We start from the raw sequence: 27,200 nt of genomic DNA on the forward strand, positions 1-27,200 counted from the left end.
TGCGTTCAACAGCCGTTTAAGTACGATTAGGAAGTCGATTAGGATTGCGATAGTGCGACCAGATTGGCTACAGGTCTAGCGCTTCCATTTGTCAAAGCAGTTGCGGATTTAATTTTATGCAGCATTGCGTCTTCATCCTGTCCTTTCTTTTTTTTACGCGTGTAGTGAGCTTCTCCAGCGCCGCTTTGTAAACAAAGAAACCATACATGCTACACGAAGCGTAAGTTTGCGTGGCGGCACGCGGATGCTGCGAAGCGTGTGCTTCTGCGTGTATGAATCCGCAGGAAATGTGTATTCGTGGTTAGCGTCGTCTTACGCTGTGGTGGCCAGCCTGGTTTGATACAGCGTCGACCAAGCAACTTTTTCCTATGTCTCTCTGTAGAAAAATGTGTCAGTAGAAGGGATTTAAGTAAGCCAGTGTGACAGAGCAGTCCTCTAAATGAATTAGAGTACCGGAGCTCACGCACATTAAAACACTCATGAGGGCACTTAGACGAGTCGCCGAAGCTGGATGAGCCTGAAAAATAGTTTCAAGACCGTTAAGGTAAAAAAAAAGAACACCATGCCAGAAATAATAAACGCGCTCTATAGCGTTTGATTATTAATGACTGTGCGTCTTTGAGCGCAGAATAATCGATAACTATGACATCCTGACGCTGTGTGCTTCCCGTGACCCCTTACATTTTTTATCTTTCATTTTCGGTTCCCGTGAACACACAGACACTGCCGTTTGACTAATTTGTCAATGCGCTGTCGGAGAGCGGGCCCCATTCGCTCTTCGACAGCGCTTCTCTTCCTCTCGGCGAACTTCGCTCTACAGCTGACGGGAGGCGTTTGTATATACCTTGGCATCTTATACACCATCACGTATAAACAACAAACAGCAGCAGCAACCCGCAGGCGTACCTTTCTGCAAGACGTGGCGGAATTTGCGTCCATATATGCGCTTCATTTTCGTTGCCACGGCCAATGTCGTCACCTCTCTCTGATCAACAGCTCCTCATCTGGACGCACACATCGTCCTTCAACGAAACCCTTTATTGGGCCGCCGTCATCCTCTTCCTGTTGCGGTTTGCGATAGTCACGAGGCTCACGTGTTTGTGGCAGAAGCGCTCGAAGCTAGAGGATTGCGTGCCTGGGCTTCGTCATGTGAAACCCCACAGGCCATAAGCGTGACTTCTCGGGTCGCTCTCTCGCCGCCCCTATATGCGTTCGCATACAAGGACAAGCTGGACCTCCGTGTGTAGTGATCGGCTCCCGTTTAGGCAAGAGTCGCGCGCTCGTGCGCGTTGATTAGTCGCGTAGGTGAAAATTTGTTTTCTCATCCACCTTTTCCATTCGGCTATGCGGCGTCCTTGGTGGCACTCGACAAGCAGCCGAGGGCTACGCATACTACCAGTTCATATTTGTGGCGCGACGCCGGAGTCCCCTGCTGCGGGCTGTGCTTTCTTTTTCTTCTTCTTCTTTTTTTTTACAAAGCGCTTCGCCGCATCTGGCGTTTGGACACCAGTGTGTGTACCACTCACGTGAGTTCCTGAACCTCTGAGCCACCGTTTATTTCCTTCCTGCCTGCGACTTCTCGACGCTGGGGACGTGACTGGGAACCTTTGTGGGGCAAACCAGCCGCAGAAGCGAGGCTGTCGATGCCTCAGAACGCGTAAGTAGTGCATGCGTGGTCAACAGCAATAGGATGAGCACACGCGAAGTGTAGCGAACGCGCCGCGCTATTAGTCGCTGTACGCAGTGTGGGGCTCCACTGCAGCGCAGCGTCATTCAGCGGTAAAGCGAGCTTATAGGAGGAGTGTGCGCAAAGTTGTGAAAACTGGCTGGAATTTTTTTTTTTTTTTTTTCCCCTCGGTAAGTTGTTACTGTATGAGATGTTGAAGTGTAGTACACTCATTAGCCTACATTTAATGTCAGCGTGCTCCGATGAAAAATGAATTCAGTCTCACCGCCTTAAAGAAGATCGCTGCTTCTTTATGTTCGATATTGACGTTCCGGTATTGCATTCGTACTATTCCAATGTTCTGGAGAGGGATGCAAATTTCTATCGAAAGACACTCTCCTCCGGTCAGGACCAACAACAACTCATTTCCTGGTCGTCTTCTTTCGACAAATAAGGGGCGCACGTTGCTGAAAGCAAATAATAGTTCCTGCGGAGATTTGTGACGTTATTCGCAGCCTAATCACGAATGAGAAAGGTTGCGCGAAACTAGTGACGCGATGTATTTTACCAGAATACTGCGATGCGATGAGCAATCCGGCGACTTGATCGGGTGGCTCCCTGCAGCTGTCGTCCGTGGAGAAAGAGCGTTCGCGCAGGCAACTCTGGTCCCATCGGGAATCGACGAACAGTCGCGCCTCCCTTCCCTTCTCCACTGCTCTGGGTGCTCACGGCGGAGGATAGGCGGAGGCTAGCGTGTACTAGCGTGCCTCTATTACCTCTATGTCATCCTCGCCAGCCGGAACGTCGGGCGAGGAGGACATCGAGGCCTACCCTAGCGGACATGGAGCGGAGGAGTTTGTCGCGCGACATCTGCTGGGCAGGCTCGCAAGCCCTTCCAGTGTGGTTGGCTGAAATGCGGCCCACGCGGCGCCACTGTGCTCGCCTGCGCCGCAAACCCGTTTCTCTCGCCCTTTCTCTGATTCCTCTCCACCGTCGCGCTGAATGACGAAAAGCCGAGTGATGGTCACGTGGTGACGGTGTCGGCATCGGGCTTGTGTGCGTGACGTCAGTGCCTGGAAAACTACGCATCTCACGCCGAGCTGGCCATTTCGACCGTGCTCTCTCTTCTGACTTACTCTGTGACGGAAGATTACCCTCTGTTTCCAGAAGTGTATTTCGGGAATTGGCTTCCACAATAAGTCAGATTTAGGTTGTGTCAATTGTTTGTCTTTTCTTCTTTTTTTTAATAACCAATTTATCGGCTGCAGCAACGAACCTACTCGCCCGCTGATTACTTCTCTTAAGTTCAGGGGAGGGGGGGGGGTCGTAGAACGGAAAGTGACCATTCACGCACACACGCATGCACGTATTACGTGGGTACGCGTACACTGAGCTGTGTGTGTGTGTTACGATTATCTTGTCTAAGAAAGACGCATTTTAATTTGAGACTATACAGTTAGTATCAAAATGCGAGAATTACGTCATCGACGTTATCGTGACGTCATAACATAGACAAATTTGCTGACGTCATGTAGCAATAGGGCTCCATGTGATGCTGTGGTAAATCAAAATAAGAAGCAGAGTGTGTTGCGCGCCTTTTATCTGGCTGGCGCTTGCGTGTCAGCGATCACACTTGGCGTGATCTTATGGTGCGTTTTTCGCAGCTGCGACTTGCACAAATGCGAACTTAATATACACCGATCGCGGCAGCTGAGATTTTTGCATTTGCGAGTACCTAGCGGAGGACTGAGTTATTCTTGGCCATCAGACCATGGCTTCGGTAAAAAGAAAGTTTTAAAAAATGGAGTAATATTGTTGGAAATTTTCTATCGCAGTTTCTATTCCTTGCTGTGCCCATAACCATTCGAATGGCTGTCACGTGACTTAGTGTTTTCTGTATTTAGTGTATGACAGCTGACTTTACGTTCTAGGGTGTCTTATATGACATATGTTGTGATTTGTATGTATTGTACAAGAGCTGACTTTCTGTTCTAATGTTTTGTGAGTCGTCTCTTCTACATTTATGTGAGATGACCTCATTTTCAAATTTGTTTTGATGTGATTTGTGCGGTGAACTGTTTTAGTGTATTTACGTCACCGGAGCGTCTAGCTTCTTCGCGTTACCTTTCTTTTGTTAAGTGCCGGCTTGTGAAGTCATATTTAGTATTCACTTGTTCTATGAGTAGCCGGTGCCGTCTAAAGACGCCAGTGTCTCCTAAATATGATATATTTAAAGAAAAATCGCAACCGAAGTAGCGCATGTCAAACAGCTTTACTACATCTTGACGTCATGAGGTATGTACCTCCTGTGTGCTAAAACTGAAACTGGCTCGTAGAAACAAGTACAATCAGGCGCGAACCCAGGATTTTTTTCATGGGGGGAGTCCGACATTCAGAGGGTTATTCATGTTGGATGATGATTGCACGTATGCTTACGATCAGTAACAATAAGAACGATAAGAATAATAACTTTATTCGCGTCCCAGTGGGCGTTCTAGAGGCACATTTCTTTTTTAAACAAGAAGCGGCGGCATTCCAGTATGCATCTTGACTTCTGCGCTGGCCCCGACGCTACTGATTTCCTGAGGCACAGAGACAGCAATAATGCAGCTCTGTGTCAGTTTTGCCTGCACATAAAAGGAACAAAAATATTTCAAAGTAAGCAGGCCGGCTGTGTACGCTTTGACAGTGACGGGCCCGTACTAAATTCTTTTTTTTCTTTCTTTTTTAAGTAAAGCGCAACTGAGGACCAACTTGTGACGTCAAGTGCACATAAGTATTAATAGAACCTTGCGTAAAGCCTGGCAGCGATGCCGGGCCTCCCAGCGAGTTCGCGGGCGCTAGTTCACCCGAGACAAACGCTGACACGCAGATGAGCAGGGCATTGATTTGTTACAGGAATAAAGGCAACGAAGGTCAACTAAAGAGTCAAAAATACAAATTCAAAGTGCTTTATAATAAAACTAAAACTACAAAAATGCTCGGCGGCGTCTTCAAGTGCAGTGAGCATTAGTTGCATTGGCCGAGCGAGAAGCATTTTACTCGTTGCTAAACAGGTACCTCTTAAACACGTTGCGGCGATTTGTCCTGGTGAACACGGTTTCATCCCCGTCAGTGCCCATCGCTCTGTGTATGCGCTCATCAGCAGGATGCCCGGCAGGCGTTCATCTGTCATAGCAGACCGCGTGAATGTGATGCTTCGGCGCAGAGCAGAGAAGCTTGGAGCAGTGTGTCCACAGAGCCTCGTAGGGAGGTGGCCGCTCCACGCGCCCAAGGCGGAAATCCGCGCCATGCAGGTAATGCAGGTACATCTTGTAGTTCTACCAAGAGGGCGCTCTTGTGCGTTCCACGGACAACGAACAGACAAGGGCAGCTACCAGCGTTCAGCGGTCGCGCAGCGGGAAAACACACTCCGCACGAAGCAGCGACGTGCGCCATGTCCGCCTCCCCCCACCCCGCCTTATGTGTTCTTTTCCCCCTTGTAGGTGTCGGGGAAAGCTCAATCCGACATCTGTGCCAGTTTACCTCGAGCTTGTTGTGTGCTGGCTGTTACTCCTGAATGATGATTAAACCTTTCTTACCTATCGATAGCAAAAGAACAGTAATAGCTGGGACGGACTTCTTGAGTTCGTCACGTTCCATACGCTAGCGGTGCGCACACAAATGTCGAGAACGGATCAGGGGGGGGGGGGGGGGGGGGGGGTTAGGACATCCGGACATCAACATCACCCCCCCCCGCCCCCTCTGAATCCGCGTAAGAGTACAACAGCAAATTGTTTGGGGGTATCTGGCGCTTACCGGTAATTCTTCTAACGCTCAGGGCATTTCGATCTTCACTTAAGGCGAGGAATATGGTATGTCGAGAATGTCATGAACTTCGTTGGGCGAAATCGGTGGTTGTAGAGAGGAGAGAAAAACAGCGCTCCATTGAAAAACAGATTTTTCCGTAAGCGTGTGTAATAACCACCTGTGCGCGGGCAAGCAAATGGTGCTTGGAAAAGCCCCAAGAGACCATGAAACTGAAAGAAAATAAAACAAGGAAGGCTCAAAAATAGGGGGTGAATGCGGCGGTATATGAAGAAATTTAGTTATTACTGACGGGGTAGAAAACAGTTTCCTAGTGTTTGTGTGGTAACGATATATATATATATATATATATATATATATATATATATATATATATATATATATGAGCCTGACGCTATAGGCTGAAGGTCAAGGCAGCGTTTTCTGAGCGTTAGTGGTGCCTGCGATTTTTTTTTTTTTTTTTTTCTGTGGTCAAATGTCCTCTCAACCAAGTATAAGCCGGAAATTTGAATGCTATACCGTGTTAATACAGAACCACATTTATTGCTCTAGGGGTTGGTGGTTTAGTCCAAGGTCGACACAAACAGCAGCAGCAGCAGCTTATAAATTCATGCCGTGCACCTGAGGTGAATAAGAATGACATTGCATCGTTGTGTAGAAAGTGACGTCCTCTTGACAGGGAACCACAAATCGGCATTTCTCCTTTGTTTCTTCAGCGTCCGGGTATACGGCTCCATGCGCTCGTCACCAGGGCTTTCGGGTACACCGTGTTGAAAGTCGGGCGAGTCCGTGTTTGTTGATGCATTCACGAGACGGCGCAAAGAGACGGCACGTATAAAGAAATGGAAGGCAGTGATTGTCTATCCTATAGGTCGCCTCGACGCCAAGCCCGGCACCCTATAACCTACCCAGGTGATAGTCAGTGCTGTCTTTCCCGTTCTTTGCATCCCTCCGTTTCGCTCCGTATATACAGTGCAGCGTGAAAAGCGCGTACAGAGCGTGGTACGCGTGCTTCGCGCTTGTTCCGCTTGGTTTCGCTATCGCTCTTTGCACGGCATAGCGGAGCGACTGCGTTTTCGTCGAGCGATCGGTAGACGAGCTGACATTTCGGATGCCTCTTCTTTTGTCGTCCTCGTTGTTGTCGTGATGTCGCACGTAGTTACACAGCGGTGACAGCAGTCCCGCCTGAAGCTTGCTCGGATGATTGTGACATTGCCGTAACAAAGCGCGCGCGTCATACAGCCTCTGCAGCTCATTAACACAAAACTGGTTTCGATAAGTGAGGAAGCGATGAGATAATATCAAAGGTTAGAAAACACCCGAGTATTCGTCTATCCGTGTCGTGCATATGCGCGATGGAAAACGACGAGGCGTCGTAGGATCACCGTGAAGGACACGTGAAACGATTCGGGAAACAGTCGCCAACGTATACGGTCCAACTTTCATACCGTAGAGATATACGGCGTCTAAAGTCTACGGGGCATGCGTGGCATTCACGAAAAAAGCTGCACTGTCGCCCACCTTTTGCCCGCAGTCAGTATAAGCGTCACGACACAGTGTCGGTCGTTACCAAATACTATGTTGCGTGCCCATGTTGGGCTACATGTCCGGCCCCTTGGAGGTATACCCTGTCCTGCTGACTTTTGTCATAGAGTGTGCGTCAACCTTCTGTTTAGTAGTAGTTTAGTAAAAGTAGTAACGAGTAAAATAAATACACTCATGCATCTCTATCGAAGAACTCCTTGACCTTTGCTGTCGTTTCGTACGCCCCGTTTACCTTAAGGAGAGAGAGAGAGAGAGAGAGAGAGAGAGAGAGAGAGAGAGAGAGAGCAGTCCGGCCAAACATGCGTTGTTTTTTTCTTTCCCCTGGTTCTCTCGGGCTGGTTATATATGATGCATGAAGATCAGTGTTTAAAACTTTGCAGTGTACGGGGGGGGGGGGGGGGGGGAGGCGGTAGCATGTGCTGACTAATGAATCTTTCGTCTTCTCGGACAAGAGAAGGTAGCGTTGTTAGAGGGACGCTAATGAGAAATATTAATTTAAGGTCTGCTGATAGATAAATAGCAGTTCTGGAATTCGATAGGTTAGTCTAACCGTGATCTGAAGGGCGGTAAGCCATAGAGAACTCAAAAACGGGAAGACGGGTGGCGACTCCATCTTGAAAGTTCCTCACCAGCTCCCAGTGACGTCATGGACGTTGACAGCGCCGGCTTGATTGTTTATCCATAAATAAATGTAACACTTCGTTCGAGAGTAAGCAAAGGCTGAACTCGGCAACTTTACCCGCGTATATAAAAGCCGCAAGTACGCGGACATACAGCGCACGTGACCGGCGCATGCTTCGGTGCCAAGTACAAAACAATAAAGTTTGGCCTTCATCGGATGGGCGCGTGCAGAGGAACTACTTTCCAAGCTTTTCTGACTCTTACTTAGCGTGACGAACACTTTGAATCAAGATTTCGTGACGCTATTTATTTGGACATCAGCGCAGACTGAGCTTTACAACTGTGCAGCCTCCCTTGGCCACGTGGCACACTCGCCATGGTAGCCGTGTACCATTATTTCGCTCTTCTGTCATACCCAATCGACCCCCTTCGTAATGTGGTCGACTTTTTCATTGCGAGGACCAATGTCCGTTATGACAAGAACACCGCACCTCTCGCACTGCGGTTTGGCCCTGACACTCTGCTTTCAAAAGTAGTCAGCAGTACTCAGGCCCGGCAGTTCCTCTCTCCAGTAGCCAGTCCTGGCGCACTAAAACATCGCACATCATCGTCACTACTTTGCTCTCTGTCGCTTTTTTTATGGTTCGGCTCACTAGTGATATATAGGGACCGATTACGGTGCTCTTATTTTCAGGAAAGTAAAGAAATAAAAATAGAAAAGCACATGGCTCCGCCATGGTTGGCGGAACTTGCGATAAGAGCATGTTAGTTTCGCTCCTGCTGCAGTATGGAATGCTCTAACGCTACCGAATTGTGCTCGGGTTATAACAGGAGCCCTTACTGTGTGTTCACCATTCACATGTCCTCAAAGTCCCAAATTGATAAACGGTCCTTCACTCGAAGCTGTTCCTCTAGCGCCTCTCGTCGACTCAAGGAGTTGCTTACACCTTCACTCCAGAAAATTTGAGTAGCCGCATGAGAACTCCTCACCTCAAAATTTTTGCTCATAATTCGCAGTATAGCGAGTGCGCGATACGTTCCGAAGCGCGGAGGTTAGAAATATTGAGCACAGCGTTCGAACCTGCCCTTGTTGCGAACCCTGTCGTGTGCGCAGAATGTCAGCATAGCGCACCCTTGCTCACCCACAACGCGCATGCGCAGGTGTCGCACGGCAGGAGTGGTGACCGCGACAGCACAGCGGGAGTGGTACGCCATCTGTAAGGCTGAGCGCATATGCGCTGCTACCCTTTCGCTGTTTGTGCAGGTGGGGCTTCGGAATGCATAAATAATAACGTGTCTTAGTTGACACCGACAGGATATATGCTTTGAACACCGAGTACGCTTTAGCCTTATTCCGAGGCGTTCATTTAAGCGCCCTCCTAGGTATATCCTTGTTCGCCGCTTCACCGGTAGAAGCTGGCGATAAATACAGCTTGGCGGCCGTCTATCTGCTTCAGCTCAAATATAATCTCCTCTTATGGTTTTATTGACGGAAGGAACTCATTGTAATAGTTTACGGAAGCTTCGTTTGCTTCTGACTGCCTTGTGGCTCTGTAACCTTTCTGTAAGCAACGAAGTATAGGCCAATAACCGCTGATTTCCTGCAGCGGGTAAAAAGAAAATGACAACTATAGTCAACTTGCATAAAACTGCGATTGAAGTCACTTGCGAAGGCAGGTGCCGGTATCTCTTGCACGCCATGCAGCTTACGTTCGCGATCCTGTGCGTCAATCGCCACTTCAGGCTCACGTAGACGAACTTAAGTGAGCGCCATCTGTTATGCACCTCCTCATTCCCTGAAGAGGTGTATAACAGATGGTGCTCACTTAAGTTCGTCTACGTGAGCCTGAAGGAGGCGCACTGGGTAGCCCGAGGTCTAATCAACCGGGAGGTGTGCCCCTCAGACTCGGATCCCATGGATGAGGCACCGACGACATACCACGAGATAACAAACTACTACAAGCAAAAAAGGCGAATCTACCCGCCTCCAAACGCAAGCCTCACGCGAGCGCAAGCCTCAATCCTGCGTCGAACCCAAACTAAGTCGTTCCCCAGCCCACATTGGCTGGCCATAATTACCAACGGGCAATGGAACCCAATATGTCAAAATTGCACAAATCAAGCATTGGCTACCCAAAATCACATTCTTTGGGGGTGCGAGGGCTTACCCCCTCCCAGGTCGCTCCTGCCAGCTCCCTCACAGCAGACGTGGGAGGAGCTGCTCAGAACGCCGGATGAAAACCGACAAAAAGCCCTCGTTGCCTGGGCCGAAAGGGTCGCTCCTCGTGAGGGGCCGTCCTAGGACTCGGGCCTGCCAGATAACTGAGCAGAATCTCAATAAAGTTGTTACCACCACCACCATCTGTCATGCACCCCGCGAATGACGGATGTCGCCTCCTTAGTTATATACACTCAAATGAAACAGAATTTATTATTGTTAATTCTATAGAAAAATACGTCCATAAGGAACACCCGTGCAACCTCCGGCATATCACTTATAAAAAAAAAGATTCGCACTAACTGCGGTTCACAAAAATTATCATACCGGATTCCTGACTTGAATAGACACGAAACAGCTATAACCGTTGATACAGAAAGTGTCTCAGCGCAAGCATTTAAAAAGAACATAAGCAGATACTTTCTTCGCACACAATTTGGAAATGTTTTTTCGTTTTTTCTCTCGGGGAGTTAAGTGAGCACGAAATGTTGGTTCAGATGTGAGTTTCGTTTTTTATTGTTCCTGTTTCTTTGTTTTGGTCGATTTTCCTGTACTTCATGACACAAATGTCATTCGTTCATAGTTGTGCATTTCTCGCGATATAGATTAGTCTTGCCCAAAGTTCTTTTGATGCATTGTTGCCAGTGCTTTCGACAGATTTATGTTGAAAGTTTTGTCGACAGGCAATGTAGCAACTATTACAGTGATGTTGGGTGATGTGTTTGGGGAGTGGGGAGAAGGGGGCTGACACTCTGTCAGCCATTAATTGCCTTTATGTCTGCCTCCTAGGCAACTGTTTTGATGCCTAAATAAAGTACTTTGGCTTTGACTTAGATCTGGATGCACTACTTAGCATCTTTCTCGGCCTTTCTTGCTTTCCATGTTTTAGTTAATTAGGACATTAGATATATGACACACAAACAGGCTTCAGACAAGTAGATTCGCGAACCACATTGCAAATACTAAATATAACTTGCAATCACATGTATACGAGAACTATCGAGACCACCACCGGTGTGATTCAAACATTTAGGGCGGCGTTTTGGTGTCTCCGAACATTCTGCTTCTTAGTAAATGGAGCCAGGTGTGCGCCGCCTTGCCCTTGGCGTTGCTCAGTGGTGTATGCAAGTCGTTTGGTCACGTTTACGCGCGAGAAATTTGATCACATCCTTCGTTAGCCGCGTTTATAAGCTGGACGCCTCTCATCGGCGTTGTCTCTGCGACATCCGCTCATTTTGTTATATGCAATTGTGTTCCTTCTCTTAGTTTGATAGCGACTCGAGAATGTTAGATTGTTTCCTCGGCAACGTTTCGTTTGATCGGGCTTCTCTTAAATGCGCAAGACACGCCAACCGAGTGTATCCGTAAGGGATCACGCGGACTGATACAATATAGAGAGAAAGATCAAAATATGAGGAGACTTGTTCTCCTATTGAATGAAGCTGTATGTCCTAACTGTAGATAGTCTCCTTCTTTCTTTTCTACTTTCTTTCTTTGTATTGAACGAGGAACCGGGAAAAGCAGCGAAGTCATATATAGGAGCTGAGTACAGGGCGTTGAAAGGGCTCGGGCTTGCGCCTGGAGACAAGCAATCCGCGGCGCTGCGTTTGAGGGTCACCGCGACCTTATCCTTTCTTCCCACGGTGTCCTGTCTCTGGTTTCGTCCCCTAGCGGCACTCCCGCAGAGGGATTTTGCGTAAGTATGCTTTGACCTTATTGCGATGGCGTTCTTTCTGCGCGTGCTTACCTATATATATACCGACGTTGATCGCGTCGGCGCTCCTCCTTGTCGCTATAATACCTGGGGACAAAATAAAGGAAGGGAAAAAAAAACAACAACGTGGAGCTCGCTTTCCACGATCGATCGCCTGCTTCTTGCCGTCGCCGCTGGGGCCGCTGTGGTTAACCGGAGCAGATGTATCAGTTAAGGATGGCTACACAGTGGGCGCACGCACGTACAGTATATGCGCATTGGTTGCCAGCCATCCTGGGCGAGCGTTCACCCCGGTCTCGTCCCATTTTCTTTGTCATTTTATTTCGTCTCGGTCTGCCGCGGCGGCTGCTGTTGCCGCAACAAACGGGTGAAAGGGCCGCGAGTCGCTGGTTGAGTGGAGGCCGGCGCGAAGCGCTCTGGTTTCCTCTCGCCTCCCTCTTGTTCTCTTCGTCTGCCGGGGGTCGAACCGCGGAGGCATCGAGGCTCCTGCGATTGTGACACCGCTGCGCGCCGGTGGTCACGCGTGCAGCGAGGCGATTGTCGGCCCGGCTGGTCGCCAGTGGTCGCCGGTTGCGCTTGCGCCATCCGTCGCGCGGAGTCGTATACCGCCGAGCACTTTAGTTCTGTGCTGGAACAACCTGCGAAACGTGCCGGAACTTTGCCCGGTCGCTCGCCCGTCTTGCTTAGAAAATAAAGAAGTGTATTTAGGGCGCCGCTTCGCGCACTTAAAGCGCTATCAAAAACAAGGCCAGCAGCAAGGACACCTGTAAGGGCAGCGACAACGGTAGTGATGTCGGTCCTTCTTGTGAGCTATTGGGCGAAACAGCAGCCACGGCCAGGAAAGTCCGAAAGGGTTCGAAACCTGTCCCGGCAATTTATGTTCGCGATGGCAGCGCTCCTGCTGCTGCTGCTTACACGTGGTGGCTTTCTATTATGCCAAGCAGGCATCGCGATTATGATGGGGTCAAACGGTCGCCGACACCACGCATGTGAAGCTGGAGGAGGTCTTCATAACAGGCTTATTCACGTAAAACGCGCCTCGAGCGGAAGCACGCGTCATCCAGCTCGTGTAGTTTCTCCTGTGCCCACTTTAATTTGCGACTTGCATTCTTTCGACACTCCAGCAACTTTTCGGTCTGCCTAAGCTCATTCGCGGCGCTCTGCAATGCTGCATGCGAGCGCGCCCCACAGGTACAAGTCCGATGGTGAAGCGACCGCTCTTCAATGAGCAAATGTTTTGTGCGCCCTAAAGAGGCGCCTATGCAATCGCGACGTGTGGTTCACGTCAAGTCAGGTGTGCTGCACTTTCATTCTATACAGTGCCAGCTGGACAAAGCAACTGTAGTTGGGAGGCCGCGTTTGTGCAGCTTTCCTTGTACAGCGTCCGAAGGTGCAGACGCTGCGGTCGGTGCTGGTGCATGTGGGACACGTGGGTATTAGCGCGTGTAACACTCTTAGCCGCCTATGCTTCCCCCACTGCGGATGATTGTAAATGTGCCCTTAGCAATACGGTTTGCCGCTAATTTTCTTGAATGATAATCGCATTTAACGTCGACAGTATCTCGAGATGGGTTCTGCCGCAATTTTTCGTTCACATCGGTATATAGCTTACGCACGTGCTTGCTCCGTCTCGGTTGTTGTCAGGGTCTGCACGATTCTCACGCATCGTATACGTATCGGAGTAGCGAGATCGACTTATCCAGAGCCAAGCATTGAGCACTACATGGAACTCACGTCTAGTGCAATCTCGGCCCGGCGTCGCCTCTTTCACGCCGTGCACCTTGTGGGCTCGACATCCTCTTCCCGGGTTTCAGCACAGACGCGATGAGGTGCGCGTCGGGCTCCTCTCTCGAGGCGCGCCTCGCTTGCGCAGCGCCGCTCTCCCCGCGGTGACCGCGACGGCGGCGTCGTCGTCCCCTTTGCTCGGCGAGACCGCGTCGGCGCCGTCGGGTGGCGATAACCCGTTCTTCGACGCCCTCCTCCACGTGGTGCGCGTGGCGGGTTTCGCCACCGCAGGCGGCAGCATCCGCTGTTTCGGGATGCGCGGCTGGCCGAGCTTGGCAGCCGGACCGATGCGCCTCAAGCCGGAGTGTTTAGAATTTTCGTGACGCGCATTCGCTTCTGCTTTTGCTTTTAGTTCAGGATATACTGATTGATTGATTGATTGATTGATTGATTGATTGATTGATTGATTGATTGATTGATTGATTGATTGATCGATCGATCGCTTTTTACGTCCACCTTATCTGCGAGGATTCTTGCGTGGCCAGCAACTAATTTCGTCTGTCAGGGGGCTCTTAAGCACTCGTCGAAATATTCAGAACGTCGGAGTAATTTTACTTTGTTCTACACTGTCGCCTATGTCGGCTGTGGTCTGGAATCGACCGCACGGCCACGATCTCAGGAGATAACAGCGACGGGTCCTGTTTCGGTCAAAGGAGATTATTGCAATACTTCCAGTATATTCGTCATACATGCGCATGCCTGAGACACTAACATAAAAACAGCTCGCTGTTCTCGATTTGCTGCGTCACCAAATTCGCCGTATCCTGCACGATGAAAGCTATATATATATATATATATATATATATATATACGTCTGCACCTTATATATTATCATACCATCTCACTCCACTGAGCCATGGCACAGCGCATGTGTGCAAAACAGCTTAAACTGTGTATACGATGAAATAAGTAATGCTCTTTGCACTCGAATATACCGTCTTTAATTGTGTCGATATCTTCCTTTCCTTTATTTTTATGTTTTTTAAATAAATGTTTCTCGTCCTCTTCCTCCTTCCTTCTCGAAGTCATCGCGACACGCGAGACTTCCATTAAGAGTAAACTAGCTGTGCGTGACTTTTAAACGCCGATGTCGCGTTTTCCTATCTGTCATGTGGCGTCGCTGAACAGAATTTGGTATGCGCTACAGCAAGTGATACTGCGACCCTTAAGTCAAAGGCACTCACAACTGCTGCTTGCTGCTGCTCGTTGGCACCTTTTCGATCATACGGCTGCGCGATGACAACAGTGGATCGCCGTGACATTCCATAGTCTCGTGCTTGTGTGCGTGCGCTTCTTTTTTTTTTTTTCCCGTGATGTATACGGCAATTCGCTCAGCACAGTTACGCTCGCAGTCGTGGATGATCGTTGGCGTTGACAACAGAACTGACCTTTCTGCTTCGCTTCCACTTGCTATATGGCGTTGTACAGACGTCTCGCATAGCTAAGAGACCGCATTTGTTATCGGTCGCTTTCAGCGATGTATCGCACATTTAGTACACGCCAATTAGCTAAGCCAGCTGAAGTGAATACGACTGCAGGAGTGGGATCCTCCCGCTGGTGCTATTCTCACGTCGCAAATTCGCGAGTGTATATTGAGACGATTCCCGTCACTCCAGCGACGCTCCGCGCTTGGCTCCACGACGCACGGTATCGTGAATATACCTCCGAGAATGATCGATGTGCGTATAGTACTACGGCCCCTGCAGCACGTTTTGCGATGCTCGAAATTGCAGCACTCAAGACTGCGGCGCACGCGGAGTGCGTTGTGTGTCGACGCTTTCGGCGCGTGGAAGTAACGATAACCGACGTTCGCCTTGTAGTTCCGCGTCAACGGCGCGGGCAGTGCGATTTTGGTTCCGCTCCGGGGTCGCGGAACGGCCTCTTATCTTTGGCAGCTCACCCGCCACTTCTCTCCCATCCTCCCTTTTCTCCTTACGGTGGAGGGGTTTTGCGCGATGTAGGAGTATGCGGCAGAAAAACGTCAATAAATTCAATTGCAACCGTTCAATAGCAACCACGTGGGCTTCGGCGCACACAGTTTTGAATATTCGGGTCTTCGGGAATGTTAAAGCGAAGAGTGTACAAAAATAAGTGCGCCGGAGATTTTGTAAGAGGCCACGCACTTTTCGCGCATTCCAAATGAAAATAATAATAATCATAACAAAAAAATAACGGTCGGTGAGCAACGTCATAGGCTGCATATAGATAGGCTCAATCTCCGAAGTATTTCCTCCTCCTCCTCCTCCTCCTCATCATCATCATCATCATCATCGACAACTCATTTTCCTGTCCCAGCCCGTCATAACTGTTCGTTCGTAGCGCGCCCTTGAGACGTCTCGAACTGAAATGTGTTTGATTTCGAACTGTCGCGCGGTGCTCGTGAAGTCCGGATAATTCGCTTGAGCGACGCCGCGCATTTCTCCGCGACGCCGCGCATTTCTCCGCGGCATATACGCCGGTACCCTTAGCGATCGCCACGCCGCCTCCGTATAATCGAGGTGCCTGCCAACTTCGTGACAATGCGGGTGTGCTGACGCTTGCCGACAGGCGTGTTCCTCATACGTGTATGCAGTGCTGCGTATACCCTCTCAAGAGGTGATATCGTGCGCAGAAAATATTGGTACAGAAAGCGCCAATGGTACCGTCTGTTATGCGAAGGTCCTGGACTGATTCTGCATAGGGCGGTTGTTTCCGCCAATGTGCACTCGTACAAGGTCGCAAAGGCCAGTATAAACAAATGCATAACGTGGTAAAGCGTTATCATTTGAACCAGGCGACGAGAGCGAACGAGCAGCAGGTGGTACCATGTCGAGGCAATGCGTGAATGAACCCGCTGATGTATGAATGAAAGCCCCAATCTCTAAGGCCTCTCTGCACTTGGGCGCTGCGGGCTTGCGAAACAAGGGGCGATGGTTGAGATACGAGGGTAGGGCGAAACGGTAGTTGACCGGGCACGGTCGGCTATCGGAAGGCAAGAACGTACCAAAAGTAATTTCGGGAGAGCAGTCTTCTCCGTGAAAGGGAGGTGGTGTAGCGAAGGGAAGAAACGTATGCGCGTAAGCTCAATCTGCTGCTCGTCGGGGTTGAACGCCGAGAAGTAGGAGAGAGACTGCCCCCTTCCCCTTTCTGCGGGTGAAATCTGAACCCGTCGGATCGCATCTCGCCCCGTGCGCTTGCTTTCCCGGCCGACGTCTTTTTCTTTCTTTTATTTATTCTCTGATTCGTACGCGGCAATGGCGATTCCGATTCCGCTGTCGCTCTTCTACCGAGAAGGCAGTTGCGTCACACCGTATATCTGGGACCCCGGCTGAGCGGGGCGATCTCCTCTCTCACGCACCCCGCTCGCCAATGCCTCTTTGATGAGATTTAATTCCACCACCACGGTGGCCGTATAAGTTGCCTCTTGGCGTACATGTGGCATGGGCTAGCAATCCAGCAGACTTCTTCGGGGGCCGCTCTCTCATAAAGGCCGGCTTACGTTAAATTATAACAATAATAAAAAGAGGGGACAAGCACAAGTGGGGGCAAATAAAAGCGCGAGGCTTCCGCACCGAACGTTTCTCACTCTTTCTTTTTATCTTCTCTCACTCTCTATTACCCCGCTCTCTTCCTTTCCCTGCCGCTTTTATCCGAAACGGCCGTGGGATTTCGCTCGATGCGCTGCCGCCAACGGCGAGGAGGTCACCCGATCGTGTTGCTGGCGGCAGCCTCGGCACCTCTCCCGCGTGGTGAGAGAAAGACGGGGAGCGGAGAGGCGGCACAGCCAGCCGGTCGCGAAGCCTCTCACCAGCGGCTGCGGCAGCCAAGTCTAGCGGCGCCAGACGCGCGCGGCTGTGTCGGCGGAGAGGGCCGGGACGGGCTCCCCCAACTTTCGTGCCGCTTTTGCACCCCCGGCGAGGCACCACCACCACCGTCCACATCATCTTCGGACGGCGTGTTGCGGGAAAACCTGAAATCAGGACCGGGCGCCCCTCAACCCAGTCGCTACCTTGCTCTCCATAGTGTGCAACAGCGGCGGCGGCGTGCCCGTCGCGCCTGCAGAAGCGCCTGCCGCCGAGCTGCGTGCGCTCGGCGCGTGGTTCCGGCTCGCTCCGAAACTCTGGTTTCGCGGCTACGCTCGAGCCAGCGCAGCAGCGGCAAAAGCTGCGCGCACCGTTGGCGTGACGTGCGCGCTCAGAGAGGTAGAGCCAGTGACACCGGCGGCCTCTCTCAACGTCGTCGTGACACGGCAGACCCGCGTCAGCGCGGTTCCGTCGAGCTCCGGGTGGCACTGTCATCACTTGAGCGTGGTTTGGAGGGCCGACTATAGATCGCCCTACTCAACGAAAAAGAGCAGCCCAAACGACGCTGCGAAAAGAGGGCCTCCGAGTCTGTGACCGAGCCCGTAGCTCGTGCTGCTGCTCGCTAGCCTCGTTTTCGTACCAGTTGTAGCTCGCGCGCCGTGCGTGTGAATTTGGCACACGCGTTTGCCGCGCACTGACTTCCGTTTGGTGGTGTGTTTCTCAGTTTCTGTGGCTCTACGAGAACCGCGCAACAACAATCGGCGTCCGTGTGAGTGAATACGCTAACACCGAAGCGGATTCGCGAGATTTTGTCCGGCGCCTTTTTCAGTCTCCGTTCTCCCCGAGTCGGCTATCTCGCCGCACGACACCGGCCATCATTCATTCCTCCGGCTGCGCTTCCGCATCGCCTCCTCAGTGAACGGCGGGACTGATATGCGCCTGCTTGGCCGGAAGCTCCTTGAATCGCAAGCGCACGTCTGCCGTCACGCTCTCCGCGCCCCTTCCCTTGTGCCGTCGAGAGGGGGCTCTCCCGCAGTGCAGCGAGGAGCCGAGCAAGGGCGGTCCTGCTGCCGACACCGGACCCACGTGCACCGCCGCCACTGCCACCGGCGTGCCTGGTCGCTGGCGACCGGACCCCGCTGCGCGCCCAGTTGAACGCACTCCGTGCTAGAAGAGAGGGCGGCACCTCCTCCTCGCCCCCGGTTGTGATCCGGAGGCCTCCTTTTCTGCCCGTCGGTGCGCCCAGTTCTTGCCGGCAGCGCCTCGCAAACGCGGGCGCCGAGGCAGTGTTGCACTGCTGCCGCCGCCGCTTCACGAGGCAGGGCATCTCTTGACGTAGCGTGCGTGCCGCGACCCAGTTGAAACGTGAGCTCAACAGCGGCATCTGATTGCCGACGCCGTTGTGCCAAGGCAAGAGAAGCACTGCTGCTGCCTTTGAGAGCAGACACGTCGCGGACTCCTCGTCACGTGCGTTTATCGGCGCCTCCGGTTGCTGCAGTAGCGAGGCCCAGAAGAAGACTGACTTGACGGCGGGCTGTTCAAAACGCTTGCGCGTGGCGTCACGGCGAAGTTGATACGGTGGAGTGCCTTGCCCGGTGTTGATATACAAACGCACTGCGAGTTGTTTTCCAAACTTTGGTTTCGCCGTTTACATTTCGCTTTGAAAGCGCGCGTTTGACCGCCGAGGAGGAGTGCCTAGGAGAAGCGCGTCGGACTCTGTCGCTGCGCTGAAGAGAGAAGTGCTCGCGCCCATTGTGTGATCGCTCTCCGAGCAGCGCCACGCACCCTACTGTCCCGCCCTTAACGGATTACGCACGCCATGAGGGAGGACCCCAGCAGCGGAGAGCCCCTGCTCCCGGGCTCCTCTTCTTCCAAGCCAATCGTCGTGGTCACGCGTCCGACGACGAGGTAGGGCTTCACGGCACTGCTCTGAGCGGTCCGATTCAATGTTGCTTGCGTATTGCCTACTCTGATGCTTCTCACGCCAAGCTTGTTGTCAACGCTGACTGGAAGCGTACAACGAAGAATATATCTAAAAAAAATTCCACGCTTGTCAGTCGACGGTAACATTTAATGAGCTGCCTTCCGTGTACTAGTCATAGTAACTGTGGCCGTCGCCCACGTGACTGCCATTTGCGAAAGCTGCGCGTCAGGCTTTCCCGCTTATTACGCACATTCGTGTATTGAGTCGCCGCTGATGGTCGCTGTAGTGCACGAATTCGTTAGTCTGCGTGGGTCCCTGCGCTGCCGCTCTGGGTGCGCGCAGGCGACCCACTTTCTCGCACCCGGCGAACAGATGACGGCCCTAATGAAGCTTTAGCCGGCGCACACTCATTAGAGCTGCTGCTTGCAAAGCGGCTGTACTTTCTTCTATTATACTCCGTAACGTGGTGTACATATGCACGTGAAATGCAACTGAATGGTCGCGTAAGCGCCAGTCTGTCGTGGATTGTCAAGAGAGACGTCACGCATGCCCTTTGCATTACACGTAGTTAACCGCGTCCGGAAATGACACACTATATTGCGCTGAAAGATGCCAGTTCGCGTATATCAATCAGTACGCTCGTTTAATTAACCGAGCGATTACTTCCTGTAATAGCTTCGGAATGATCACGCAGTTTCTTGATTTCATATGCAAATCTGAAAACTACTGCAGCGTTTTGCCTCCTAAGTGTAATACGCGCTTCGCATGGTAAATCTATAATCAAATAGTTTTTTTTACGTCGATTCATACCGGCGTCTGTGCAATATACGTGGCACCTTTGGTGAATTAAAACATTGTCGGCACGCGGCCATTGTCTCAAATTATCAAGAGAAGGTGCAAGATGCTATCACTATATTTTACCAAGGACCCCATGGTGGCGGAACGAGTGGCAATTGCTCTAGCCATCAGGAGTAATAAGTGGGCCTGCATTTACAGTGATTCGAAATCCGCTATAAAGTGTTTTGATAAAAGCTGGTGTAGCAGCTAAACTTTTTGAAAACATTGGGATTATGAGAACTGAAATCCGATGTTTTCCTGCGCATATGGGGAAAGTGGACGAGACTCGGATAAACCTCAATGAGGTTGCTCATGACTTGGCACGAGGACTTGCTAACCGTGACAGTCACAACCGAGCCGTTCACCATCAAGCCAGGGAATCTAGATATCATTTAATAACGTACAATGACATTACCAAACACTACTATTTAGGACGCAGGCAATTTCCATTGCCACATTCAAAACTGAACAGGGCTTAGGCAGTCTCACTGCGCTTATTGCAAACAGGTACATATCCCACACCGTACACCATTAATAAAGTATATCCAGAGAGGGAGATTAAGATGGACTGCAACGATTGTAATGGCATCGTTGGAATCAGACATATGCTGGCGGGGTGTCCCGCGACTCTCCCCAACCTCGCTGAAGAATGGACACAGTGGGAGAAAAGGATTCAAAGCCCATTGTTTCAGGACCAACTTAGGGCCGTCCAGAGGGCCCATGATGTCGCTGAAAGGCTTGGCCTGACAGTGCCAACGTGGGAGCGGCCCGCCTTGGCTTAAGAAGTCCAGCCTCCGGACCTCATTACAATAAATGTTTTCACACACACACACGCGGCCAAAACTCAGTTGTTGCGATGGACCTGTGGGAGGCAGTATATAGAGTGTCTGTAAAATGATAGCGCCCGTAAATTATGCGTGGCAATTTTACCCTTCCATCATGAAGACGTCTTTCTTTGACGCCTGGACATGGCCAAAAATAGTCCCGGAAGCATAGATGTATTTTTGGCCTCAAGCGAAGTGGGCCGCGCGCGTGGCGAAGGGCCACGAATTGATTTTCATTTCCAGATTTTTCTTTTCCCCTCCACTCCATTAGCTTCCGACAGAAATATCGCGGCCGTTAATTGTTGCCTAATGTTTAGAGTAGGTAGATTCCAGCGGAACCATACGACGTCTACTTATGGCCGTAAAATCGTAGAAGCTAATTTACTTCATATCATATTGGCCGCAAATAAAGGCGCCCGGGGACAGTGGAAGAGAACACAAAAACATGGGCGGTTCTCTTCCGCTGTCCCCGTATTTATTTACGGTCAATATGATATGCAGTAAACACCAAACTAGGCCAAACTGAAGTTCTCTTGAATCTAATTTACTTGACGACAATCGCGCACTCCACCAAGGGAGGGGTACCGATGCAAACCTAAGCAACAGCGTTGCTAAGAGACGAATTGGCCGTTACCGCAGAGCCGCAGGCCGTCTTATTTCGTATCTCAACAGAAAAAAATAAAAATTTGAAGGAACAAAAAACGAAAGCAAGTGCTCGTGGTCATCTCGAAGTCCTACAGAAGCGTTAATCTTTTTCGAAGCAATTAAATGCAAATTGAGGTGCTTCGTCCAACGGTGGAGTAACTGGAACTGCAGCTTTAGAGAGTTCGCTTGTTTCTGCCGGCCATGTGTAGTTATCAGATAAAGGTTTAGCAGATAACGCTACAGGCAGCATGCGAGAGTCGCTGAAAAGACATGATCGATATCTAGTTCTGTGGTGCTTTACGAGCAGCGTCCATCGGGAAACGCGTTTGTGTTTGTGTTCGGCTGCGATTTTTTTTTTTTTTTTTCACTTGCTTGCTTATATCGGTGGACAGGGCTGCAGTATTCTCCTTCGCCCATCGTAGCCGCCTCTTTGTGGAAAGTATATATGTGCTTGTTCTTATTCGTGGAATAAATTCTCTGGGAACCTTCCGGGAAAACGACCTTCAAAACACAATCACACTCTGAAGCAATGATACCTGAGCTGTACTGTTACGTACGCTATGCTTCTTTGCTCTTGCCTGCCTCGTACCAGCGCTCAGTCGTCATTCTTTTGCATTGAAACGGCCTTATTATTTTTTTATAGTCCCCGTACTGATTGTGACACTTCCTCGCACCTAATGTTGCGCAAACACGCCCACACAATGCTGAGTTGCACAACGCAAAGACAGCATGCTGAATGGATCACGCGGAGTCCAGCGCTTTGTATGCAGTCGGTCGATTGCGGTGACAAGGAGAGCGAATAATGCCTACACGGCTCCGGGTCACGGACGACGTGCGTGGTGTTCGGCGGCTTGGTCGCCGCAACTCGTGGTTCGCGTGTGGATCGTTCCGCTCAGCGTAAGGAGCTCCGTCGCCCCGCTGACGCTTATCAATTTTTATTTCCCGACAACAAGTAGACGTTAGAAAGGAGGGGAAAAAACATAAGGGAACAGCGCGCGCAATAAATTAGTGGGGGGGGGGGGGGGGAAGTATGCAATGATGTACCTCAGTACTCGCTCTTCGTGAGAAGAAAAATGTTTACTGAGGTTGAAGCTTTGCCATAAGATGCACATCGAACTGCTGTGTTTGAGCACTCGAAAAAAAAAAAAAAAAAAAAGAAAGACTTGCGAGACGACGAGAAAATATTCTTGTTTCCTGTTCAAAAACTGGTAGTCGGCTTTTAATTTCACTGCTGTGTCTATCTTTTTTTTTTTTTTTTGCTTGCTTGCTTGCTTGCTTGTTTACAAACATCGTGAAGCTCTGCATCGTGCAGGAATTGCAACAATGGTTCTGAGAGCTTGTTGTCTGTCAGCCAACGGTTGTAGTTTTTCTGTGCATCCGGCTTCACTATAGACTTACTCGGCATTTCCGGCCTGATGCAGCTGTCGGGCGCAGCCGAAATACGTGTCTTGGCACCTCGAGAGCATCTGTCGTGGCCATAGGGAGACTGACACCCCGGACATGTTAACTTGTATGCGGACGATGTTTTCACGACGTGCGAATAGTGTCGACTCAACAGCAGAGAAATAAGATCGGAACGCTCCAACTGTAACCGATTTCTGTAACTGACGTCCTTACGCGCGAAGAACGTGGAATATTCACCACCGCGAACTCTCTTCGTATAACTAAATCACTTTAGTCCCGTAAATATTTAGACTCGCGGTTTAGGGGCGCTGGCTCCACGTCTACAGTCCCGAAGATTGTATTAAAATGCCGCTCACGCTGACATTTATTTGCCTTACTTCGTAATACGGGAAGTGTTGTTTATCGGAGCTGGAGCAGCAAGCAGCCAGCCCGGTGAGTGTGCACCGTCGACACGACCGTCGGTCGCTTGGCGCCCGCTATAGGCCCGCATGTCTCGCTGTCTGCGCCACTTTGGTCGCAGATTTGTCGGGATAGCGAGATATCTCCGGTCCCTACGGTTTTCCCGGGCTCTCCGCACCGTCGCGTTCCTCTGTGGAGAAGCCGTGGCGAGGACGCCGAGTCGACTTTGAAGGTCGCGGCAGGTGGAATTCTTGGTAGTCGCGAAATGCAAACGATGCGCGTGCCCACCAGATCACCGAAGTTTTGGCGAACGTCCAAGAACACTGCGCAGCGCAGTGAGATAGGGAACTTGGGCCGGCTACCTTCAGCTGCGATGCGCGCCGCTTTGCCGCTGCACTGGCAGCAAGGTTATGGGTGCATGCATGGTGAACGGGGATGCATGGTGGTACGTACCTACAGGCGCACCTATAGCCTCGCAAGGACGCGCGGGCAGTTGCTCCGCCCGAGCGTTTCCTTTTAACTTGTGCGGGGTAAATAAGCCACAGAGTTACGCGTGGCGTAAGCATGTCACTCACCACTAACACTGTTAAGAGCAAATCAACGAGGCTGCCAAACGGATCGAGCAGATGTAAGATGTATCCACTCTACCAAGTCTAGTCCTACTACACAAAGCCGGCTGGTGGCTATTAGCCAAGCACTTCTAAACTTCACTAAGCTTCTAAGCTTCACCACTTGCTGGACAAATCGGTCTCTCTAAGAAGATCCTATAGAGCAGCCGAAATACACCTATCTTAATATTCAGTAGAGCGGCTCCGCGCGACCATGGAGCACTAAGCACGGTGAAGCATCTGGCCGGTGGCTGCTTCACACCTGGCGGTTATGGCTGTTCAATTTGAGCTGCCGAATTGCGAAGTAGTTCATACCGAGCTGTGTTCAGTATTTTTAGGCTATGTACTCGATATTGTGTGGTCCCTGCCGTATTTAGTGGTGTTTCTTGTGGGGAACAGAGATCTAACTGGCGGGGTAACTTTGACGTTAAACAGTGCCTACGCAGGCAACCGTGTTGATGTAAACGCGCCATTTCTGTTTGTCCATCGTTTCTTGCTTTCGCTCTGTGTAGAGCGCTGCAAGTGTGGCCGTTAGCACCACGGTCCACCTTCGAGCTTTACCTTTAACAGAAAGGACTAATTTGGCTGCCTTTGGTGTAAGTTGTGGCTGATAACGGTAATTCATCGTATTAGAGAGATGCGGACGCCCTACTGTAGATTATCGTCGGAAGGTTTTGTACTGGCAGACTGAACATGAACGTTTCACATATTGCTGCATGGTGTGGCTGGTGGACACGACTGTCGAAGTGTGTTCGTGTACATGTGTGTAAGCCAAGAGTAAGGAACTCGCCCGCACCGGATTCGCTGGCCACGAGCACAATCTCTCGTCTTTCGTAGTCCTCATCTACAGGTTGCCGAAATCTCGTTAAATCACCGTGTAGCACACGCAAAGGGAGGTACGCATCCTGACTCTCATTACGTAGCAGCGACCGAGGGTAGTGCGCTTCGCACGCGAGAATTTTTCGGCATTCAATGCGGATTCTGAAAAAATAAAATAAAAAAAGAAGCAAAAGAACTTATAGAAGCATTCCTTTTTGCGCATGCGACGATGGTTATGCTGCTAATATATCCGCCTGCGCAGAACCCATTCCCAACCACAAAGAGCGATCGTTCATTGGTCCGCCTGGCTCGTTGCGAAACGACATTCAAACTTGCGGTTTCTCGTCTCGAACCATCGTCTGCCGGCTGGCTCAATGCCATCGATTTTCGCATTAAATGGCCAGTCTAGCTGAAGAGCCGACGGCCGGTATTCGAGAGTGCTCGCTCGCAAGCCGCTCAGACGTCGAAGGACGACGTGCCTAGACGCAGAAAATAGTGGGTGGGAGAGGGAGTAGGAGAGGAGAGGCAGTCTCTGAGCGTTTCCTCGCACCGTGTCTGTTCTTCGCTATGCGCTCCGTCGCCCAGCGCCCGGTGTCGATTTGCTGACGATACGTATAAGTACGGCACACGCGACATCGCCAAGCGTCCGAAGTTGGCCTTGAAGAAAGGAGAAATAAAACGATATGGCCTATTGTTAAGTGCTTTCCTATTCCGTCTTTTTAAAGCACGACCACATCACCACCATGTGTGCCTGGAATACGTTACGAAAACCTACCTGTCTGTCGGTTTGTTTGCTATGGTAACTTTTACCACCTGCTTATATATGCTTTGTTAAAAACAAGCCTTTCCCCAAACAATGCTGAGGGCGATAAAATATGACCGCGCCACCATTCGGTGTGGCAGCGATAACCTTAAACGCCCGCCCGTAATCTTTATATGTACCACCTCTAAGTGTCCATGTGGCCATGTTAAAAAAGGAAATGAAAGCAGTCTCCATCAAGGTTGAGGCAGGTAACAATTAAAGGGAATAACATCGTGAGATGCCAGTTTCAAATGCTCGAGTGGTCGTGGGCATAGGGAGTTCATATATAGAAAATGCATAGATGCGTTCGAAATGAGGGCCAAATGAGGGGTCTGTGCTGTGCTCCATATCACCGACTCTTCCCACTGCAGAGAAAGCCATGGGTTGCGTCAGCCAACGAGATAAGAGAACCTATTCTCGTTCGGGTTCCTCCCAGTTGTCCGCCTCTGATTTCTCTCCGCGCGATATGACGACTGAGCGGAAGCTTCACGGACGGGTTAGTGACGCGCAATGAGCGAGCCTTGCACGCAGCCGGCTCTCGTCACTCATTGGCCGACACTAGCCAGAGCCATGGCTAGTGTCTAGCCATGGCAGAGTGGCTAGTGTATTAGCGCGAATGTTTGTGTCAAGGATCGGTTTACCGCTGGCCATTAGCGTCGGTGCAGTCGTTTACTACGAATCGACTCAACGTCAGCTTGAAATGATCAACTGTGGTACAACAAGAAATCTCTCTGAAGCCAGTGTTTCGACAAGGAAAGCTGTCCTTATCAATGCGAGTCCATTTGTCTAAGCGTTGGCTCCGGAGACGTCAGCCAGTCTTAAAGGCAACAGGGAACCTAAAGTTAGGGGAGGCTATCGGCCAGCCCTGCAAAAGAACGCATTGAGAGCAGCATGCCGAGCAAGTTGGTAATCCATTACTGAAGTATTATTGCGCAACATCAAAGTCACGGACGTAAGAGAAGAAGAACTGCGCCAAGCGCAAACTTTCAACTAAATTGATTGTGCCACTGAATCGGTTTATATATGTGAAGCAGTATAGACTGTGCTTGCGCTTACATGAAGAAAACGAACTGCGCATTCGTGTAACACAGTTATGAGTCATGTGATGTCGCCTCCAAGAAGCTTAGTTCTTTTTCTGTGAGAGCCAGTGAAGGGAAACTAACACACTTATCACCCAATTTTGCAATCATCTGCGCTTCAGTTATTTCACGAGTGAGCTGCGTCCTGCCACGGGACACAATCGTGCAATCGTCCTCGATAGGTTTGCAGCCATGATCACGACAATGAATCGCCAAGAACCCACCGGTGTCATTTTTTACGATGTTGCGGTGTGCGCGAAGCCGATAATTGAGGCAACGCCCAGTTTGCCCGAAATAATGCTTTCCACATGAAAGGGTTGTAAACCACACGGTGAACACACTCGACGAACTTTTTGCGGTGATGCTTAGTGCACTTATGGGACGGGACGGGACGGCATTTGGATCCGTCAACTTGCAAAGCAAGTCCCGTGGTAGGACGCAGCTCATTCGTGAAATAACTGAAGCGCAGATGATTGCAAAATTGGGTGATAAGTGTGTTAGTTTCCCTCCACTGGCTCTCACAGAAAAAGAACTAAGTTTTTTGGAGGCGGCATCACGTGACTCATTTATGTAAGCGCATGCGCAGTCTATACTGCTTCACATATATAAACCGATTCGGTGGCACAATATATTTAGTTGAAAGTTTGCGCTTGGTGTGTGTTATTCTTCTGTTGAGCAATAATACTTCAGTAAGAGGACGCAAAAGGCGGACAAAGAAGCT

At 50.5% G+C, this 27,200-nt stretch overlaps 1 protein-coding gene and 1 long non-coding RNA gene across 10 annotated transcripts in view; one reads left to right on the forward strand and one right to left on the reverse strand.

Moving 5' to 3' along the window:
• Ndae1 (Na[+]-driven anion exchanger 1) overlaps nucleotides 1–27,200 on the forward strand; it is a 255,774-nt gene that overhangs the window by 94,946 nt on the left and 133,628 nt on the right. The window contains exon 1 of one of the 9 annotated variants that reach the window (XM_055077293.2): nucleotides 17,156–19,046. The exons of 3 other annotated variants lie outside the window; for them this stretch is intronic. In XM_055077293.2, coding sequence (XP_054933268.2) covers nucleotides 18,958–19,046 — 89 coding nt within the window. In that variant the 5' untranslated portion in view covers nucleotides 17,156–18,957. Of the gene's footprint in view, nucleotides 1–17,155; nucleotides 19,047–27,200 lie in introns of those variants that run through there. 5 more of the 9 variants (XM_050189591.3, XM_055077292.2, XM_050189585.3 and 2 more) reach the window with 5 other exon arrangements.
• LOC129387764 (uncharacterized) lies at nucleotides 4,119–13,455 on the reverse strand. Its single transcript, XR_008614950.2, has 2 exons — nucleotides 13,306–13,455; nucleotides 4,119–4,293 (listed from the first exon to the last, which is right to left on the reverse strand). It is a non-coding gene; the product is annotated as an uncharacterized lncRNA (long non-coding RNA).

Source organism: Dermacentor andersoni, chromosome 2 (assembly GCF_023375885.2).
Source record: "Dermacentor andersoni chromosome 2, qqDerAnde1_hic_scaffold, whole genome shotgun sequence".
NCBI classification, from domain to species: domain Eukaryota; kingdom Metazoa; phylum Arthropoda; class Arachnida; order Ixodida; family Ixodidae; genus Dermacentor; species Dermacentor andersoni.